Source organism: Apus apus, chromosome 26 (genome assembly GCF_020740795.1).
Source record: "Apus apus isolate bApuApu2 chromosome 26, bApuApu2.pri.cur, whole genome shotgun sequence".
Classification (NCBI taxonomy): Eukaryota; Metazoa; Chordata; class Aves; order Apodiformes; family Apodidae; genus Apus; species Apus apus.
Genome location: NC_067307.1, coordinates 5102823 through 5123175, shown reverse-complemented (window position 1 = coordinate 5123175; position 20353 = coordinate 5102823). Strand labels below are relative to the sequence as shown.

Sequence of the window (20353 nt, the reverse complement as noted above, 5' to 3'; positions counted from 1 at the left end):
GCCCCATCCCTGGCAGTGTTGAAGGGCAGGTTGGATGGGGCTTGGAGCAACCTGGGCTGGTGGGAGGTGTCCCTGCCCACGCAGGGGGTGGGACTGGATGGTCTGTAATGTTCCTTCCAGCAAAAACCATTCCATGGTTCTGTGCCCCTTAGGGTCTAGACCCAATGGGAGGATTAAGAGAAGGCTTCAGGCAAAGGAACATCATCCAGCTGTGGTGCTGGTGCTGGAGCTGTGAGTCGTTGCCATCATTGCAAAGGCAGACCCAGTTTTGGGGTGCTTGAGGCTGGCTCAGCATGGCACAGCTCACCCAGCTCCCAGCTGGTGGCAAACATTGGGCAACCTGAGGTTTCTTCAGCCTTGAGGCGGATGGGTCTTGCCCAACGGGGGGCTTGCAGCTGGGAAGGGTGACTGGGCACTTCCCCAGAGCTTGGTGTAGAAATGAGCTGGGCCTTTGGAGGCAGCCCCGAGGTGGGAGACGGGGCTTTGCACAGTTTCAGTTCCAAAAAAAAAGGCATCAAATTAGTTACAGCAGCTCTAACGAGCAGGTTCTTCAACAAAATGTCCTGCCCTGTGTGCGACTGGCCTGGGCTGGGAGCATGTCCAGCACCTTCACAGTTCCTCCTCCATTCAGTTCGGATTTCCTCAGGGAAACACTATTATTTTGGATGGAAGCTTTCCAGAAATTCAATTACCCCGTTCCGGATCCTCACCTGGTGACTCGATTTATTTGGACCTGGCAATAATCTTAAAAAAAAGCTTAAACAACAGAAGAGGTTGTTTGGCTTGGACGGTCCTTGGGCCTCGGTGCTGTGGACTGAGTTCCCTCTCCTACCCCGTCTTTGCTGTGATTTGAGGTGTGTTTGGGTGTGATCAGAGCAAGGAACTTCCCATGGGGCTGGGAAGCTTTGGGCATGAATGTGGCCATGACTGTTCCTTGGAGGAGATGAGGGAGCTGAGCTGCTGCCACCCTGGAGCCCTCCTGCAGGACGCCCTGATCTGCCTTAGCTGCCAAGTGAGATGACATCTACGTTGGTGGGAGAAGATGATCCAGGTTTTAAAGAGCTTTGGAGATTAGAGGAAGGTCACCCTGTTTCTCATGCTGCCGATTATTCCTGGGGATGGTGGAGCCTGGAGGACACAGGGAGTGTACTGAGTGGGGCCTGTCCCAGCAAAGGGAGGTGAAACCTCCCTGTGGTTTCCCTGTGCTGTGATTTTGGGGGCTCATGGGTTGTGGATGCAGCATCTTTACCTCCCTGTGCCTTGGGCAGGAGCTGAGGAGCAACCAGGGGTGGGTTCTTGTGCATCCCAGCTTCTGAAGCCCCCAGCTTCTCCAGCATGAGATCCTGGTGGCATCTTGCCAGCCTAGGAGGAAAAGCAAGCTAAGTCAGGGTAATGGACAGGAGATGAACCCCAAGCTCTGCCCTGAGCCCTGCTGGTGTGGTGCCCCACGGCCGGGATGGGGACACCCAGTGGGGACCCCAGCCCCACTGACCACAGCCTCCCTGGGACCACTCTAGGCTGCCAAGGAAGTCCAGGGAAGGAAGGTCTCCTGGGAGCCAGAGGCTGCTGGGTTTGTCCCTAATTACCCCTGGCCCCCCAGGTCAGGTGCTGCTGGAGAGGAGATGGAGCCCAGCTGAGCTCCTCGAGGGGCAGGTCGGCGGCTCCCAGGAAGCTGTGGAAGGAGAGCTGAGATAACGTTATCACGGTGGCTCACACAGCCCAGAGAGGAGGTTGGGCCACTTGCCCTGGGCTGATGGCATTGCCCAGAGGGGACCCTTCCCACCCCAGGGCTGGGGTGGAGCTGGGCTCCACACCCGGGGCCCCTCTGGAAGCTGGGAGAGGAGGGAGAGGCTGGGCGTGAGCCGGGGCAGTGACCACAGGGCACTGGGGTGGCACTTTGCAGCCAGGGAAAGCAAACAGGAGGGGAGGGAGCGTGTGACATCCTGCTGCTGGGTGGACCCGGCGCGGCGGGTAAACAGCGGCACCGGGAAACCTCCTGATCCTCGTCCTGCCCCACGCCCGCCTGCCCTCCCCGCTGCCAGGTGCTCGCTCTCTGCTCCTGATGGGTGGGAAGGAGTCAAAAGCACCCAGAGAAACCAAGAGGAGGTTTTCCCATCACGCTGGTGGGGATGCCACTCCCCAGGGAAACCTGCACCTCTCCCACATCTCCCCTCCATCCTCCCACCTCCCTGTGCCATCCCCAGGGACTCAGCTTCTCAATTCCCAGCGGAGCTGGGTGGGGGAAAAGGCTCCCCTGGAGAATCCCCAGCCCAAAACACAGGCAGCCAAGAGCTGTTTTGTTCAGCCCAGTGTCCAGGTGGCTGCAGCCGTGGGTGAGGCCAGGGTGGGGGTTGCTCCTCGCCCACAAAATGCCCATTTCCGATGGAGCGGCCCAGCGAGAGAAAAATCCCTGCTTGATTTCTGGTGACCTGGTGTTACGTGCCTGCAGACAGGTGAGCCACTGGGTGGAGATTTCCTCTTGACTTCGCAGGGCTCACACCTGCCCTTTAATTAATTTTAAGTGAAGTTAATTGAAGCAGGGGCTAGTTTGGGTGCTGGCAGCCTGGCTGCCTCTATGTTTCCCTTCCCTGCTCCGACCAGGCTGCAGGGACATGCTCATGGGTGGGGGAGGAGTTTTTCCATGCCTTTCCCAGTGAAGTCAAGGAGCTTTGATGCCATTTATAGAAGGAGCTGGGCACCTCCATAGCCTCAGCATAAGGATATACATGATTCCCGGGAGCAGGGGGATGGATTTATTCCCTTTCCGGCCACGGCACCCGCTTGTGTCACCCCGGCGTTGTTTGTTCAAGGGGGTTGGGTGGCTCTTGGCGCCGTAACCCTTTGTAGGGGTGATCTCAGCAGGGAATAAATGACTGGGCAGTGGATTCCTGCTGAGCATCCTTCACGTAGGAATGGGCCCTGAGGGTCAAGGTCAAGGCACGGGGCTGCTGTAGTGTAGAAGGTTCCGCAGCTGGAAAACCTCCGGCTCTGACCTCCTGACTCACTGCCCAGGCAGGGGAGGTTGTTGAGTTTGGGTCCTACTTGTGTCGCAACCTGTTTGGGTGCCCAGAGGGGAAGGAGCTGAGCGGATGCTGAGGATCATCCTGGGGCTCTGGCATTCCCAAGCTGGCACCTGGGAATGCTGCGAGGAGGCTGCGAGGTGGCATCTGGGGAGCTCCTTGGGGAGCAGCCCAAGGGACGCTCGGGAGGAGGGGCTGGAGCGGCGGCTGGAGGTGCCGGGGGTGCCGTGTGGGCACAGTGCTGGCACGGCTGTGTCCTGCCCTTTGGGGTGGGTCACAACCTGCTCCTCCTTGCATCAGCCCCAGGAGACATGAGGGGGCCTGAACGCTGTCCTGAACATGTCACGGGGGCTGTCCCCCTGTCCCCAACCCTCCAGTTGACTTTTGTGGCTTTATCTCCACCTTTCAGATCGACAAGTATCTCTACCACATGCGGCTCTCCGAGGAGACCCTTCAGGAGGTGTCCCAGCGTTTTGGGAAGGAGATGGAGAAGGGTCTGGGAGCTGAAACCAACCCCACTGCCTCGGTGAAGATGCTGCCCACCTTTGTGAGATCCACTCCGGATGGGACAGGTACCATGAGCCAGGAGATGTTCCCTCCTGGCAGAGCAGAGGGAGGCTGCGGTGGGGAGGTCTCTGTAGGTGCTAAATCTGGAAGAGATTTAGGTTAGACATTAAGTAGAAATTCTAGAGTGTGAGGGTGGTGAGACACCCTGGAACAGGTTGCCCAGAGAAGCTGTGGCTGCCCTATCCCTGACAGTGTTGAAGGGCAGGTTGGATGGGGCTTGGAGCAGCCTGGGCTGCTGGGAGGTGTCCCTGCCCAGGCAGGGGGTGGGACTGGATGGTCTCGAAGGTCCCTTCCAACCCAGACCAGTCTGGCATTTTTGTTCATGAAGACATGCTGGGAGGGTGGGCTGGGGACACCCATAGAATCCCAGAGTCGTTTGGGTTGAAAAGGACCTTAAAACACATCCAGTCCCACCCCCTGCATGGGCAGGGACACCTCCCACCAGCCCAGGTTGCTCCAAGCCCCATCCAACCTGCCCTTCAACACTGCCAGGGATGGGGCAGCCACAGCTTCTCTGGGCAACCTGGGCCAGGGTCTCACCACCCTCACAGCAAAGAACCATCCTCAGGTGCTGCCAATTGGGCTCCAGGGCCCCCTTCCCTCCTCGTCCTACTTCTTCTGAGTGAGGTTTACATGGGGACAGGCCTCGTTCCCCGTGTGCTGGGACCTGGGGGGGCTCCCAGTTCCCACTGGTGGAGGGAGGGTGGAAACCAGCCTTCTCGTGTCCTTCCTGGCAGGACAGGGACAGTCACGGGTCCTGCTCATCGGGTTTCATTAGCGCTGCGGTGGCAGTGCCAGCTGCTCTGAATGCCACCAGGGCTGCAGGAGGAGAACGGGGCTCTCGGACCTGCTCCTTACAATATGGCCTTTCTCCCTGCTGCAAAGACATGTCCTTCAGCATTTGGGTGGGAAATGTCCGTGTGTTTTCCCCTCTCCAGGGCTTGTTGGTCCTGCTGGCTGGAGCTGCTGGGAGTTGGGGTGTCTCCGGTGTTGGCACCTTCATGGGGGTCCTAGGAAAAGCAGGGGGTGGCACTGGCCAGGGGGGCAGAGGGGAACAGAGAGGGAGGGAGCTGGTGGACAGGCCCATCCACCCTTCCATCCCCAGCTGTTTTGACACCACTCAGAGAGGTCTGAGGGAACACATCCCTGGGGAGTCACAGGCATCCCAGCATGGTTTGTTCTGAAGGGACCTTTAAAGGCCATCTCATCCCACCCCCCCTGCAGTGATCAGGGACACCTTCCCCCAGATCAGGTTGCTCAGAGCCCCGTCCAACCAGAGCTTGGATGTTTCCAGGGATGGGACATCTCCCACCTCTCTGGGCAACCAGTGTCTCATCACCCTCAGTGTAAAAAACTTCTTCCCTATATCTCATCTGAATCTTCTCTCTTTGAGTTTAAAACCATCACCCCTCATCCTGTCACAACAGGCCCTGCTGAAAAGCCTGTTCCCACCTTTCTGAGAAGCCCCCTTTGAGTCCTGACACATCCCTGCACCTGGAGCCACCCTCCCTGCTCCATCCCACCTGCTCAGCACCCCCCAGAGCTGGACCTGGCTGCCTGCCCTGGGATGGAGATTTCAATCTATTGAGATATTTGAGACTATTTTTAATTCCAGGGAAAGCTGGAATGCTGCCCCTGGGCATGGGAACTAGTGCAGGCAAAGGTGCTGGGTGCTGGCAGAGTGTGTGTCAGAGCTCCAGCACCCTGACCTGCCTTGGGGAGAAGGTGCAATCCCTCTGCTTGCCCTTCCAAGAAGGAGCTTTGGCTTCCTTCCCCTGTCCTGCTTTGCAGCTTCTCCAGTGTCCCAGCTGGCGCTTCTCACCCGAAGCAGACGCAGAAGGGGCACAGCAGCATGGAAAATGTGACGTGAAAGGAGCAGTCACGGGGCTGCAGCTGGGAAGGGAAAGCAGGAGGTTTTTGAGCAAGTCCTGGGGAAGCAAGAGCTGAGATTCCCTGTTCAGCTCCAGCTGGATCCAGGCCATGAGTGGCACCAGTGTCTCTGCTGTCAGGGTTTGGAGGGGGCTGGAAGGTGGCACGTGGGGCTGAGCCAGCACGTGGCTGCTGAAGAGCTCAGTGTCCAGGGGTGCATCCTTTGGGAAAAGCTCAGCATCCAGGGGTGCATCCTTTGGGAAGAGCTCAGCATCCAGGGGTGCATCCTTTGGGAAGAGCTCAGCATCCAGGGGTGCATCCTTTGGGAAGAGCTTTAGTGTCCAGGGGCTCATCCTTCCTTCTGCTGCTTTTTATGAAGCTTCTGGGGCAAATTCCCACTGGGCACGAAGTCCTGCTCCCACCCGCTTTGGGTCCTCCAGGGCATTCCTGCCCTCCCTACCCCTCCCTACTCCTTTTATACCCCCTCCCTGCCCCTCCCTGCCCCTCTTCCCTGCCCCCTCCCTCCTTGCTACAGCCCGAGTTGTCTCTGCTTTCGGATTATGCCCTAATGCTCAGCCGGCAGCTTCCCAGGATCCAGGCGTGTGAGAGCTGTTTATGGACAGACATGGTTACATCTGTGAGTCCAAGTCAAAGCCCAGACCCTGCTCTCCCAGTGCTCCACCCTCCTCTGGGCTTCTGGTGGCCTTGCTGTTCCCAGTTCAGATGGAGAAGAGGGAGGAATTCTGCTTTGGAAGTGGAATCCCTCCTAAAAGTGACTTTTGCCACCTTGCTGGGCTCCAGCGCCCACCCAGACACCCACCGTGTGTCCTACCACAGGCTGAGGGGGGGAAAGAGACCCCAAAGGAGCTTTTCCTTCGAGCTGAAGTGACTCTGAGCCAGGGCTCCTCTTGCTTAGTGCAAATCCACCTTCCTCCTTGCTCCTTTCCTGGTTTTTCCCAGTCTTTGCAGGCTACATTGCATTTCCTCCTCTGCTGGTGTTGACACAAGGATCTTCTGGTGCATCCCCTGTTAAGCCCCAGCAGCTGATATCCACAGCCTGGGGTTTTCAGGAGGATCCTGCAGGATTTTGGTGGTCAAATCCCTGGAAAATCAAAGGATGGTTCTTTCCAACACCTTTCCCTTGGCCAGTGGGCTCAGTTCCCACTGATAACCAGCTCCTTTGGCAAGAAGACACCTCACATGGCCCATAGTCCTTAGAGGCTTTAAGGAAAATGCAGTTTTCTTGGGCAAAGCCACTCCCCTGGTGATTGCCTGCACCTCCCAGCAAGGAATGGCCTTGGGGAAGGGCTGTGGGATGGCTCTTGCTGCAGGCAGTGGGAATTGCTCTTTGCTGGACCCAGCTCTGTCCAAAGAGAAGCACCAGGTTAATCCCAGATCTTTTGTTGCTGCGAAGCCAGTATTTCATGCCCAATCCATCATAAGCCCCTTTGCTGCTCTCCAGCACTAATTCGGTGGAGGTGCTGATGTGAGCACTGGGGCTTTTCTCCTCCTTCTTCTGCTCAAATCCTCTCAACTTGGTGGAAGGAGGCAGGGAAGGGCTGGCAAGGGCGTCTGCAGGAGTGGGATCTGGTGGCACCTGCGCCCTCTCCTGCACCTCCTTGGGTGGGGGGCAGAGCCTGGACTGCTCCAGCTTTTCTCTTGCTCTTTTATTAAGCTGATTCAACTGAGAATTCCTACAGAATGGGATGGAAGCCTGGAGGCTTGAGGTGGAGGTGTGGGGTGACTGAGCTCCAAGATGCTGGGATGACAGATCTTAGGAGGGAATTCTTTGCTGTGAGGGTGGTGAGACCCTGGCCCAGGTTGCCCAGAGAAGCTGTGGCTGCCCCATCCCTGGCAGTGTTGAAGGGCAGGTTGGATGGGGCTTGGAGCAGCCTGGGCTGGTGGGAGGTGTCCCTGCCCGTGCAGGAGTGTGGGACTAGGTGGTCTGTAATGTCCCTTCCAACCCAAACCGCTCTGGGGTTGGATGGTTCTGTGCTGGGTCACCATCCAGCACGTGGTGCTGTGGCCTCCAGCCCCAGCCTGGCCAGGGCTGTGTTTCTGGGCCAAGCAGAGCTCCCTGCCCCTTCGTCCTGTGCCTTCTTCCAGGCTCTTTGTGGAGGCTCTAAACATGCACCCTGGGGTGCTTTGCCAAGATCAAACCAGCCCTTAGAATCAGAGCTCCCTGTTTGCCCTCACTGTTTGGTTTGTGAGCTCAGCCTGGCAGCCACAATCTTATCACCTAACGAGGGGGCCCTCGTGGAAGGGAGGACCCAGCCCTGGTACAGGCTGGTGGAGCTCATCACGCAGCCGTATCTCTGCAGCCTGGGCATATGCCAGGGCAGATTTTGCTGCCTTTTTCCTCCTGCAAAGCCAGGAATCCACCTCTCGACTTCAGCAGCTGCCTCTGGAACTGCTTGTACCTCTTCTGGGGGTGTTGAGGGGCTTCTAAGGGCTTTTTTGGTGAGGCTGAGTCCCAGCTCTGCTCCATGATGAGGATGGAAAGCCTCACAGGGGTGGTTCAACCAGAACACCAGGTGTGCAGAGGGCAGGAAAGGAGGACAGCCCTGTCCCTGCCTCCTTGGCCTTTGTTTTTTATTAGGGGGGGATGTCTGTTCCTGCTGTGTTCCCTGTGTTATCTCCAGGGAGCTGAGCAACCTGTGACCCTCTTGTCTGCAGCATCTTTAGCCCTGGCATATGTATCAGCCCCTCGAGGTATTTTTCATGCTCTGCTAGCAAGCAGAACAGCATCTGTGCTGGTGGCAAGGGCAGCAGGAGCACAGCTTGACCCCTGTTTGGGACAGATGCCAGCAATGCCCAGCCAGGCACCGTGTCCAGCTCTGCTGGTCCATGGCCGAGCCTTCATCCCTGTGGTGGGTTTACTGGGAGCGTTGGGACAGCAGGGAGCTTCACTGAGGGTTTTCCTGGTGCATTTTCTGCAGCTGTTTAAGGGGACGTGGCCAAGGCATGCCCTGTGGCTGGCAGACAGGCTGCAAAATGAGCTGCCAAACTGGTTTCAGCCTCATCCCTGCAAAGGGTCAAGGCGGGGAGGAGGAGAAATAAGATACCCAGGATCAGCCTGTCCCAGGGATCAGGCCCTCCAGGGATCAAGCCCCCTCCCAGGGCTCCACCAGCCCCCCTGTGTCATTCTCCAGTGCCAAATGGCTCTTGGCTCCCAGGAGGGATGAGCTGCAGAGCTGTGATGGGGTCCAGGTTTGGAGGGTCCTGCAGTTCAGGGGGGAACACCTCTTGCAGGGAGATGATGGGATGTGTGATGATGAGAGATGAAGTGAGGATCGGCCAGACCCTGCGCGGGGAATTTCAGCTGCTCTTCAAATAACGGTGTAGCTGCCTTGGCAGCTCCTCACCCTGCCAGCTGGGTGACTGAAACCCAGGGCTGCAGCCAGAGCATCACAGCTGGGACCTGCCCTGTGTCATCCCTGGGGTGATGTCCTGAACCCCCTTGAGGTGACAAAATTCCCCCCCAGCCATTCTCCACCCCAAGCAGCAAGGCTGTTGAACGCTGCTCCGAGACTCCTGAGCCCCTCTTATTCCTTCATCTCATCTCCTGGGAGCACGAGGACAGCTTTTCACAGACCTTTTGAGCTTTCTAAAGCTCTGAGTCCGTCCCCATCTCCGGTTCCCTCGCCCCGGGCCCTGGGAGGGTCAGCCCCAGGAAAGATGCCGGGCCAGACGGCCACGCCGCGGGCTTGGCCAGCGAGCTGCCTTTTCAGCTGGAGTCACTGGAGATGGTGGCTGCCCTGGTGTCATTTGAATACTAATAAACCACACTTTTTTTGTTTCAACTGTAGCCCCTTTGTAACGGCATCGGCGGGGCACAATGCGGCCCCCGGGCGCTGTAATCTGCCCGGGGGAGCCAGCGCAGCACATTTAGTGCATTCAGAAATCAAACAGTGCTGATAGAGGCCTTTCCCCCAGCCCTCTCCCCACTCCACTAGGTATTTAAAACAGCCAGCTTGGCGCTTTTCCCCCCTGGCCCAGGTCTGGGGCTGCCCGAAATCCAGCGAGTTGCCTTGGGGCCTGGTGGGGAAAAAACAAACAGGAGGTGAAACCTGCTGGGCTCAGGCCTTGGGGGGCTTCTCTTGACCACCCCAGGAGACAAACTCCTTCCCATATCTGCCCCGGGAAGGCAGCAGTGAGTCCCCAAAGGCTATTTGGGTGTTTTTCCCCCCTCCCTGGCTTCCTGCTTGCACCTTTCAATCTTGCCTTCGGCCAGAAGCCGCATGCCAGGAGTGCACAGGATTCCTGGGGCAGGGCAGGGAGGGTGTCCTGGACTGTGGCAGCCCAGCCTGAACATGTCTGTGTCTTGTTTTTTTTTCCAGAAATTAAATGTTTACCCAAATTCCAGGGTTTCAGCAGCAGGGTAGCAGGGGTTTAACCACTTGGGCTGGAGGTTTAGGAGCTTTTGTGAACATCCTGCATCAATAGGGTGAGGAACAGCCCTGGCACCTTCTTCCCAATGGAGCCTGAGGCTGGAGATCTTCTTCCCTGGGAGCACTGTTGGTTTGGGCATGGGCTTGTCTGGATGGGGCTGGGGGGATCTGTCCTCCTGCCAGCAGCTCCTGGCTTAGCTACCACCTCTGCACACCCTACCCAGGGCATCAGGACACATCCCAAAGATGTTGCTTTGATCCCATCAACTCTGGGGGTACCAGGGGTGCAGAGGAGGGGCATGAGGTAGAGTCCCAGCTCTCACCAAGTACAAAAAATACAAACTATAATAAAGAATGAAAAAAATTGTAAAATATAATACCTTGCCCTCATTTGTGAGGTGGGTGGTTACTTCCTCACCTCCAGGGTTGGCCAGAGTGGGCACAGACCTGCTGAGTTAATGTCTGTTCTTGTCTGGGCTCCCACAGAGAATGGGGACTTCTTGGCACTGGACCTTGGTGGCACCAATTTCCGTGTGCTGAGGGTGAAGGTGTCTGACAATGGCCTGCAGAAGGTGGAGATGGAGAACCAGATCTACGCCATCCCTGAGGAACTCATGCGAGGCAGTGGGGTGCAGGTGGGTTCACCCACCCCTCCCTGGACAGCCCCCCAGCTGCAGGGCTCCCCCCATGGGGGGACCCACCCACCTTGGGGCTGTTCTCCTGCCTGAGGCAGGGCTGGTATCACCCCATGGCCCTGAGCTGTGTGCAGGGGTTGGAGCTGTGTCCTGTTCCTGCCTTGCCCAGCAGGATCTGGATAGATCCTTGCCTTCCTTTGCCTGGAGCTGTTAATTCCTGACAGCACAGCTGTGATGGGTGAGGAAATGGAGGTGTCAAGGAGGTGACAGAGCACTGGTCCCTTGAGTGGACAAGGCCTGCTCTCAGCTGGGTGAGGGCTCATTCATGGAATCATTTTGGTTGGAAAAGACCTTTAGAATCATTCAGTCCACCTGCTCACCCAGCACTGCCCAGTCCCCACCAGCCCATGTCCCTCAGCACACAGCTTGGAAACCCATCCAGGGATGGGGACTCCCCCCCTGCCCTGGGCAGCCTGGGCCAGGCCCTGACAACCCTTTCCATGGAGAAACTGTTCCCAAGATCCAACCTGAACCTCCCCTGGGCAACCTGAGGCCGGTTCCTCTTGTCCCATCACTTGTTCCTGGGGAGCAGAGCCCGACCCCCCCTGGCTCCAACCTCCTCTCAGGCAGCTGCAGAGCAGAAGGTCTCCCCTCAGCCTCCTTTGCTCCAGTCTAAACCCTTGCCCTTTTTTTTTTTTTTTAATTCAGCTCTTTGACCACATCGCTGAGTGCTTGGCTAACTTCATGGAGAAGCTGAAAATCAAAGACAAGAAACTCCCCCTTGGGTTCACCTTCTCCTTCCCATGCTACCAGACCAAGCTGGATGAGGTGAGGGAAGGTCTCACCCTGTGATGGGAGGGGGACAGCTCTCACTGGGGGCAAAAGCTGTTCCACACTAATTTATCATCTGCTTTTAATTAGGCTTTGGGTAGTGTGTCAAGCCTTGGTGCTGCTGGGAGCGAAGGGGCGTGTGGGGGGGGTCAGAGGTGGCGTTGAAGGTGCTGGGGTGCTCAGGGAGCAGCTGTTTCCCCGCTGCAGGAGGGCACGGGGAGCAGCTCCTGCTGCTGCAGCCACAGGCAGCCCAGACGTGCTGAGCATCACATCCCCCGTGGTGCAGGGGGGGCCGGGGGGGGGGTCACCAGGCTCCGGGAATCGATGGCTTGTCAGCTCCGCTCAGCTGCGGAGCGGTGACCTCGCTGGGAGACCAAACATCTCGGCAAGGACGAGGCACGTGGCTCTTCTCCTGCCACCCACGATCTCGGCCGGGCTTGTGCTCTTGGCTGGGGGGGGCTGAGGGGGGAGGCTGGTGCTTTTCCTTGCCCTTATCTCACCCGGCTTCCCAGGCTGGGAAAGGAGGGCAGCTCCATGGCTGGCTGGCCAGCCCGCACGTCCTCCCGCCCCGCGCTCTGCTCCGCTGGGGATGGGGCGAGTGGCTCCTGCCCCAGCAGCTCAGCACAAGTCATGAGGAAGGAGATCAGAGCCTGCCTCGGGGGCTGTGAGGAAACCAAAACAAAAAGCAAACAAAGAGCCTGGGAGAGGAAGCACCTGTCCCCAGCGACCTTGCCCGGTTTGCTTCTCTCCGTGCCTCAGTTTCCCCACCTGTAAGGCAGTGTTTGCCTCGGTAAGAGGTTTCAAACACCACCGAGTCCTTTCCTTCCCCCCAGGGCTCAGCGCAGCCTCTCGCTGGGCCATCGTGGTGGCTCTGCTGGCTGGGGACACAGCTGGCACCCTGGGGGGCTGTGAGACTCCCGTCCTGCAGGGCTGGGTCACTGAGCTCCTTCTCCACAGGCCTGGGAACGGGTTTAGCTACAGGGCTCCCTAAGAGGCCGTCGCAGGCACCACGTTCCCTCCTGGCAGCAGGAACAAGGAGCGATTCGCGTGCTGGTTCCCAGCCATAAACCTTATCTGCGCAGAGACGCGGAAACGATTGCTGATAAGGCAGCTCCGAGCTGATAAGAGGGAGGGACTGACCTGCGGGTCCCTCCAGCCCTTGTCTTGCACCAGGGACATGGTGGGTCCTTCCTCCCAGCGTTCCTTCTTGCTGTTTCTCTGCAGAGCATCCTCGTTAACTGGACGAAGGGCTTCAAATGCAGCAGCGTGGAGGGGAAGGACGTGGTGTCGATGCTGCGCAAGTCCATCAAGAAGAGAGGGGTAAGAGGCTGGGCAGGCCTGGCACCTCCCAGGCTGGTGGGTCACCTCCTGGGGTGGTGGGACCAGAGCACACCCTTCCCTGGGACAGGACATTTATAGGGCTCCCCACCTTGGCTCTCTGGTGACAGTCTGATTTTGGACCTGCTGACTCAATCTTTCTCCTCTCCACCATCTCAGGACTTTGACATTGACATTGTGGCTGTGGTGAATGACACTGTCGGGACCATGATGACCTGTGGCTACGATGATCATCACTGTGAAGTTGGCCTCATTGTTGGTGAGCTGCAGCAAGGGGGGAGGACTGGGGTCTATCTCACCATGAACTCCAGAAGGAGCTCATGGTTCTTGCAGGTTTCAGGGTCCTTTGGGGAATAAGAAATGTTTGTTTTCTTCCGTCTTTGCTTTCTCTGGTGCATTTGGCTGTTGCTAATTACGGGGAATGAGGGGAAGGCAGCACCTCTCTCACCACATCTCCATGCTTGGTTCAGGTACTGGTACCAACGCCTGCTACATGGAGGAGATGAGGCACATTGACCTGGTGGAAGGGGATGAAGGTCGGATGTGCATCAACATGGAGTGGGGGGCCTTTGGTGACGATGGTGTGCTCAACGACATCCGGACGGAGTTTGACCGCGAGATAGACATGGGCTCACTCAACCCTGGCAAACAATTGTGAGCAGATTCTTGGCTCTGGGTTTGCTCTGCATTGTCCCTCCTCCCGTTGTGCTGGCCGTAGTGGGACCAAAGAGGTCATCCTAGTTAACTGGGTCACCACGTCCTCCGCTGTGCCAGCTACACCAATGCAAAGGGGCTGTGTCACAAATTTGGGTTGGTATGACCAACCCACTCAACACCCCTTCTCCTCTCCAGCCTTTCACTTCACTGGGTTGATTTCTGCCAATGAAGTTACCTGCCAGCCAAGGCAAACACCTCCACCTAATGTCCACATCCAAGTCCTACAGATCTCCCATGCCCCAGCTGTCTTCTGGCAGCATGGGTGGGGTTGCTGGGGGTCTACACAGACTGACAGACCCCCCCTGCAGGTTGCCACAAGTTCTCCTTGCAGGATGATGGTTATGTCAACGTGGCTTTATTTCCTCAGTGATGGGATAAACTACTCTGTCAAGAGATTATCTAGATTGCATTTGGGCCTGGAAGGGTGCCAAATGTTTTTAAGGTCAACCTCATGGCACAGGCAGCCCAACAAATGCATCTTGGCTTCCCCTGTTGGCAGGTTTGAGAAGATGATCAGTGGGATGTACATGGGAGAGCTGGTCAGGCTGATCCTGGTGAAGATGGCCAAGGAAGGGCTCTTGTTTGGAGGAAAGCTCACACCAGACCTGCTCACTACTGGCCACTTTGAGACCAGATACGTCTCTGCTATTGAGAAGTAAGTAGGATCTGGGTTTCTTGGGTTCCCATTCCCCTGGAGAAAACCAGGACTCATTACAGGGCTACGGGCCGAGCAAACCAGGACACTTCAGGTGGCCAAAGCTGGATTTCCAGGCACGAATCCTTTTTTGTCCTTTGACGTGCAGGGAGAAAGAAGGGCTGCAGAAAGCCCAGGAGATCCTCATCAAGCTGGGCCTGGAGCCATCTCATGAAGACTGTGTGGCCACCCACCGCATCTGCCAGATCGTCTCCACCCGCTCGGCCAACCTGTGCGGGGCCACGCTGGCCGCCGTGCTGCGCCGCATCAAGGAGAACAAGGGGGTGGAGAGGCTGCGCTCCACGGTCGCCGTGGATGGCTCTGTCTACAAGAAGCATCCTCAGTAAGTCCATGAATCGCAGAATGGTGAGGTTGGAAGGGACCTCTGGAGATCTCCGAGTCCAACCCTCTAGCTAGAGCAGGGTCACCCAGGGCAGGTCACTCAGAAAGGCACCCAGAGAAGGAGACGCCACAGCCTGTCCCAGGGCTCCATCACCCTCACAGGAAAGTTTTTCCTCATGTTGAGGTGGAACTTCCCGTGTTCCAGTTTGTGTTCATTGCCCCTTGTCCTATCACAGGCACCACTGAGAAGAGCCTGGACCCTCCCTGACACCCCCCTTCAGATATTTGTAAATATTAATTAGATCCCCTCTCAGTCTTCTCCAGACTCAACAGCCCCAGGTCTCTCAGCCATCCACGATGGGCAAGGCTAGTGGGGAGAGAGAGGGAGAGAGCATCAGTCTGTTCCCTCCGGCAGTGGATAAAGCTTGGCACAAGCAGAGCATCTCCAAATGTTCCCTTGGGCACCTCTCTTTGGATGCCAAAGGAGCCCTGTTCGGGTCCTACCCCAGAGGGTCTCATCAGGTCCTGTCTCCTCCGTAGCTTTGCCCGGCGCCTCCACAAGACGGTGCGGAAGCTGCTGCCCGACTGCGAGATCCGCTTCGTCAGGTCCGAGGATGGGAGTGGCAAGGGGGCAGCCATGGTGACAGCCGTGGCCTACAGACTGGCTGCCCAGCATAAGGCACGGCAGAAGATCTTGGAGGCCCTCAAGCTGAGCTATGAGCAGCTCCTGGAAGTGAAGCAAAGGATGAGGATAGAGATGGAGAGGGGGCTGGGCAAGGAGACGCACGCAGAGGCAACGGTGAAGATGCTGCCCACCTACGTGTGCTCAACTCCTGATGGGACAGGTGATGTGCCATGGGTATCAGCCCATGTATGTTCTGAGTAGGGCAAAGAGCCACCAGTGCTGCTCCCAACATCCGCACCACTCAGGGAAGGGCTGGGACCTTTGCTGCGGGCTCTTTGTGGTGGGAGTGGCACAAAGCTTTATAACCTCCAGTATGATACTGGGAAAAGCGGCTGAGCCTCCAGGACGTTCTGCACTTGACTTCACACAAAGTCTGGCTTTCCCTGTGGTTTCTCACCACCATTGTCCTGGGCTGTGCTCCCAGTTCTGTTGGTGGCTTGGATGTGCTCCTGCCCCTTGGCTTAAAGCCTCATGATCTCCCTGGGTATGGAACAAACCTCTCCATCACCTTCCTACCTCCACCTGCTGTTCTCCATTCCCAGCCACCTCTTGGTTCCTGGTCCTCTCCCAGGAAGAAGGCAGAATTGGATCAGCTTCATGGCACGTTCAGGAGGCCCCTTGGTGGGATCTCTCTGCTAATGATTCTCTCTTGGGTTTCAGAAAAGGGAGATTTCCTTGCCCTGGACCTGGGAGGGACCAATTTCCGGGTGCTGCTGGTGCGCGTGAGGAACGGGATGAGGCGCGGCGTCGAGATGCACAACAAGATCTACTCCATCCCGGTGGAGATCATGCAGGGGACAGGAGAGGAGGTGAGGGTGGGCAGCCAGAGGTGGACAACTGGGACACCTTTCCCAGGGTGGCAGTAGAAGCAGCAGGCAGTGGTGACCACGGGAGCTGGTTTTGCCAGGCTCTTTTCCAGGGTGCAAAAGCAGGCGAGAAGCCTGGTGCTCTCCTTCCTTCAGAGCAGGAAGTTCTGCCCAAGGTTCTGGAGCTTGAAATGTGCTTTAGGAAGCTTGAAACTGGTTTTTTTTTGTTAGAAATGGTGTTATTCCCAGACATCACTGATCCTCCATGAATCCCACACACTCCACAAGGGCAGATAAGCATCATCCCCATTTCTCAGATAGAGCAACCACAACACAAGCAGTAGGATACATCTCCAGAGACTTATTTGCAGGTGGAAAGAGGTTTGCAAACTGCTCCAGGCAGCGCTCAGGGACTGGGAGTATTTCCAGCAGACAGGCTCTGGAGATACCCTGCAGAGGGACTGGATTCCCAGGCCACCCCTGGGAAGCTGGTCACCTCCATCTCTGCTGGGTGCAGTACAGGACCTGCAAGGTGGAGGTACCACAGTGATATAACCAAGTTGTTGGTGGGGAAGAGGATGAAAGAGGAGCTGTTTGGGGCTTGCTCACCTCACACAGTGCAGCTGAGCAGCCTCCTGGTCCCTTCAAAGCCCTGTTGGCTTGGGAATGGATCAACATCTCCAGCAGGTCAGGCAGGTGGGCACCCAGATGAGCTTCTTGCTGTGATGGTAACGTCTCCTCTTGGCTTTGTGAAACCAGCTCTTTGACCACATCGTCCACTGCATCTCCGACTTCCTGGAATACATGGGAATGAAAGGCATATCACTCCCTCTTGGATTCACGTTCTCCTTCCCTTGCCAGCAGACCAACCTGGATGAGGTAACCCCAACCCACCTGGCAACACACATGTCTTGTAGCCAGGGCTGGCAGAGAAGCCAGATCATGCTGGAACTCCATGCACCAGCATCAGTGACCATGTGGCAGGTCAGGTAGAGGCCCCAGTGAGGGGAATGGCAGGAGCTTGGACCTGCTGGTGCTTCTGAAAAGCCCCTTTGTTGCATCGAAGCAAATGCAGATCCCTGGATCTCTGGAGACTACCTAGTTGAGGCACGTGTGAGGATCTGACCTCCACGTGTTGGGCAGTGCCCACCAGGAATGGGTGGCCGTGGGGTTGCTGTCCCTCCCACCCAGCCTGGGTGATTTACCGTGAGGAATTTCCACCACAGGGGATTCTCCTGAAGTGGACAAAAGGTTTTAAGGCGACCGGCTGTGAAGGAGAAGATGTGGTGAACCTGCTGAAGGAGGCGATTCACAGGAGAGAGGTGAGTATCCATGTAGGTGTGAGAAGGCTTCTCCTTGCTCCCACATCCCTGCTGTCTTTGACAGCTTTAATTGGCCTGTAAAGCAAATTAATGGGCTGAGCACAGGGCTAATGAGTGTCTGAATTTTAACATCCATACTTAGTCATCACCAGAGGTTGGATTTTCAGACCCCGGAGCTAGGAGCTGGCTCCTGGCCACGGCTGGGGCAGACTTGTCTCATCATGAGCTCAGGAGGCACTGTGCTTGTTTTCTCAGTGCAGACCATCCAAAGCTCCTGCCGGGGGGATCTCCTGGCAGGGCTGTCCCAGCTCCTCTGCAGGTGTGTCTTGAGGTTTGAGTGTCCATCTGCAGACACCTGGGGCTGCTGGAGGTCCCGTGGGTGCCTGGAGGACTCCCATGCTCAGCAGACAGGTCCCTTCCCAGTGATGGGAGTAGGCGTAGCAAGCTGTGTCCTCCAGGAATAACCCACACAATCCCATCCCTTGGCAGGAATTTGACCTCGACGTGGTCGCGGTGGTAAATGATACAGTTGGCACCATGATGACCTGTGGGTACGAAGATCCGTACTGTGAAGTTGGGCTGATAGTTGGTGAGGACTGAAACCTTCTTCTGGAGTTTCTCTGCCCACGGTCCCACCCTAGTGGGGTGCTCCTGGCTGCAGAGGGTGTCTTGAAGCTCCACTGAAAGGTGCTTCTCTCTCTGCAGGCACAGGCAGCAATGCCTGTTACATGGAGGAGATGAGGAACGTGGAGCTGGTGGAAGGGGAGGAGGGCAGGATGTGTGTCAACATGGAGTGGGGGGCATTTGGTGACAACGGGTGCTTGGATGACGTCCGGACAGAGTTTGATGTGGCAGTGGATGAGCTGTCCCTCAACCCTGGGAAGCAAAGGTACGTGGTGGCCTTGGGGTGCTGAGAAGGGCCTCCTGATGAGACTGGGTGTCTAGCAGCAGTTCAGTGGTGTCTCACCAGCATCTTGGGCAGATGATCAGGGCAGATTCTGGCTTTGTGACACACCCATGTGTCCCTTGTCCCCTGCCTGCAGGGTGGGACTCTGCTGCTGGGCTTGCTCCGGGGTGTCAGGCCAAGGGGCTGTGTCAGAGGCATCTGGGGTCCCAATCCAGACCCAATGTCCCCTCGTCCTGATGGCCAGCCTTGCCTTCTCCTTCCCAGGTTTGAGAAGATGATCAGTGGGATGTACCTGGGGGAGATCGTCCGAAACATCCTGATGGATTTCACCAAGCGAGGGCTGCTTTTCCGGGGACGGATCTCAGAGAGGCTGAAGACCAGAGGGATCTTTGAGACCAAGTTCCTGTCCCAGATAGAAAGGTGAGGTCCAACAGGTGGGGTGGGCACCTTACAGCTGTGAGATGTAGTTTGGGGAAAGTGTTCCCAGGGCTGTTGGAGGTGTCCCACAGGCTCAGTCTGGAGCCAGGATGACAAGGGAACTGTTGGGTTGGCAATACAGATGCCTGTGTCCTCTGCCCTGGACAGAGAGGGGCCCCAGGTTAAGCAGCTGTGATACTCCAAGTTGATGGCCTGATCCTGATGTAGCCTCACTGATGAGGATGTGACATCAGAGCCACATCCAGGCCTGAAAGCTGAGGTCAGAGGGGAGCTGTGGGGTCCCTCCAGTCAGAGTCACCCAAGCCATGAGGCCCTGGGCTCTGCAGGATGTAGATAAGAAAGAGGAAGCCACATTTCACGTTGCTCCATCTCCTAACGCCGCCTGGCCCTCGTGTCCTCCCCAGTGACTGCCTGGCCCTGCTCCAGGTCCGCTCCATCCTCCAGCATCTTGGCCTGGAGACCACTTGTGATGACAGCATCATTGTGAAGGAGGTGTGCACGGTGGTGGCCCGGCGGGCAGCTCAGCTCTGCGGGGCTGGCATGGCAGCTGTGGTGGACAAGATCCGGGAGAACCGCGGGCTGGACTTCCTCAAGGTCACGGTCGGTGTGGATGGGACACTCTACAAGCTACACCCTCAGTGAGTAGCTCAGTGCTGTGTGATTGTCCTCCAAGGAGGCTCACGCTGGTCCATTTGCCCACCTTGGGCAGATGGGGTGCTAAGTAGGAGCTCATGTGGAAAGCTTGAGGGGTATTTGAAGAGGAGAGGTGGGATTTTAGGGTCTTAAGGGCTGCCAGTAGCTCACTGATCTAAACTTTGTCAAGGCACAGCAAGAACCAGCTGCTTCAACGCCCTCCCCCTCACCCCCAAGAAGGGGCACCAAGACAGGTAACACAGCAGGGACCTCACACCAGCAGGGGCCCAGCCCCATCTCTGGATCAGCCTGACCCAGAGATGGTGACCAGGTTCAGCCAGGAGTCCAGTTCATCAGGCTGGGGATGAGGCAGATCCAACCCAAGGAGTCAGTCCATGATAAGCATCAAAAAGGCCCATGGTCAAGCAGATGTGACAATGCCTGAGCTGAAGACAGTGTTGCTTGGACAGGGACTAAAGGCACAGTGCTGAGCTTAAGTAGGGCTCAGGGGCCCATGGATAGAGGGAGGGCTCTGAGGATCCCCCAGGTGAGGCTGGCCAGGACTAGCAAGGTTGATCAGTGCTCTCAGGGCTCTGTGGGACTAGAGAATGGGCCTGATCTGGTCCAGAGTGGAAAGAGAACATGAGGGTGTTTTGCTAACTGTGAAGCTGAAGCATGGAGATGTATGGTTTCCACTGCCTCCTGTGTGGCAGCTCTCCATCCATCCATCCATCCATCCATCCATCCATCCATCCATCCATCCCTCCCTCCCTCCCTCCCTCTGTGACTGTAGCACTGGTGCAGAGGCTGTTGAAGGCAGCTGTGATGACAGGCTTCGTTTGCTCCTGTGGGTTGGGCACCTCGGGCCCTTCCATCAGCAGCGTCCCTCCCTTCCTCCCCTCTGCCCTGCAGCTTCTCCACCGTCATGCACGAGACAGTGAGGGAATTGTCTCCGAAGTGTGAAGTGACCTTCCTGCAGTCGGAGGACGGCAGCGGCAAGGGCGCGGCGCTGATCACGGCGGTGGCCTGTCGGATCCGGGAGGCTGGCCAGCGGTAGAGGGAGGAGGTTTGCCCAAGTGTTTGGTTTCAGCAAAACAGGACGTTTCCCCCCTCCCCCCCGGTCCTTCCCACCCTCCCTCAGTACACACACACACACAC

The 20353-nt window shown here is 57.1% G+C and overlaps 1 protein-coding gene across 2 annotated transcripts in view; it reads left to right on the top strand.

The window, feature by feature from the left end:
- Window positions 1-20353, top strand: part of HK2 (hexokinase 2) — a 25673-nt gene extending 5320 nt beyond the window's left edge. Inside the window, exons 2-18 of one of the 2 annotated variants that reach the window (XM_051640619.1) lie at window positions 3430-3592; window positions 10334-10482; window positions 11191-11310; window positions 12538-12633; window positions 12811-12910; window positions 13122-13305; window positions 13868-14023; window positions 14172-14405; window positions 14945-15249; window positions 15750-15898; window positions 16655-16774; window positions 17122-17217; window positions 17707-17806; window positions 17923-18106; window positions 18389-18544; window positions 18967-19200; window positions 20108-20353. In XM_051640619.1, coding sequence (XP_051496579.1) covers window positions 3430-3592; window positions 10334-10482; window positions 11191-11310; window positions 12538-12633; window positions 12811-12910; window positions 13122-13305; window positions 13868-14023; window positions 14172-14405; window positions 14945-15249; window positions 15750-15898; window positions 16655-16774; window positions 17122-17217; window positions 17707-17806; window positions 17923-18106; window positions 18389-18544; window positions 18967-19200; window positions 20108-20252 — 2691 coding nt within the window. In that variant the 3' untranslated portion in view covers window positions 20253-20353. The remainder of the gene's footprint in view (window positions 1-3429; window positions 3593-10333; window positions 10483-11190; window positions 11311-12537; window positions 12634-12810; window positions 12911-13121; window positions 13306-13867; window positions 14024-14171; window positions 14406-14944; window positions 15250-15749; window positions 15899-16654; window positions 16775-17121; window positions 17218-17706; window positions 17807-17922; window positions 18107-18388; window positions 18545-18966; window positions 19201-20107) is intronic. The other variant, XM_051640620.1, reaches the window with a different exon arrangement.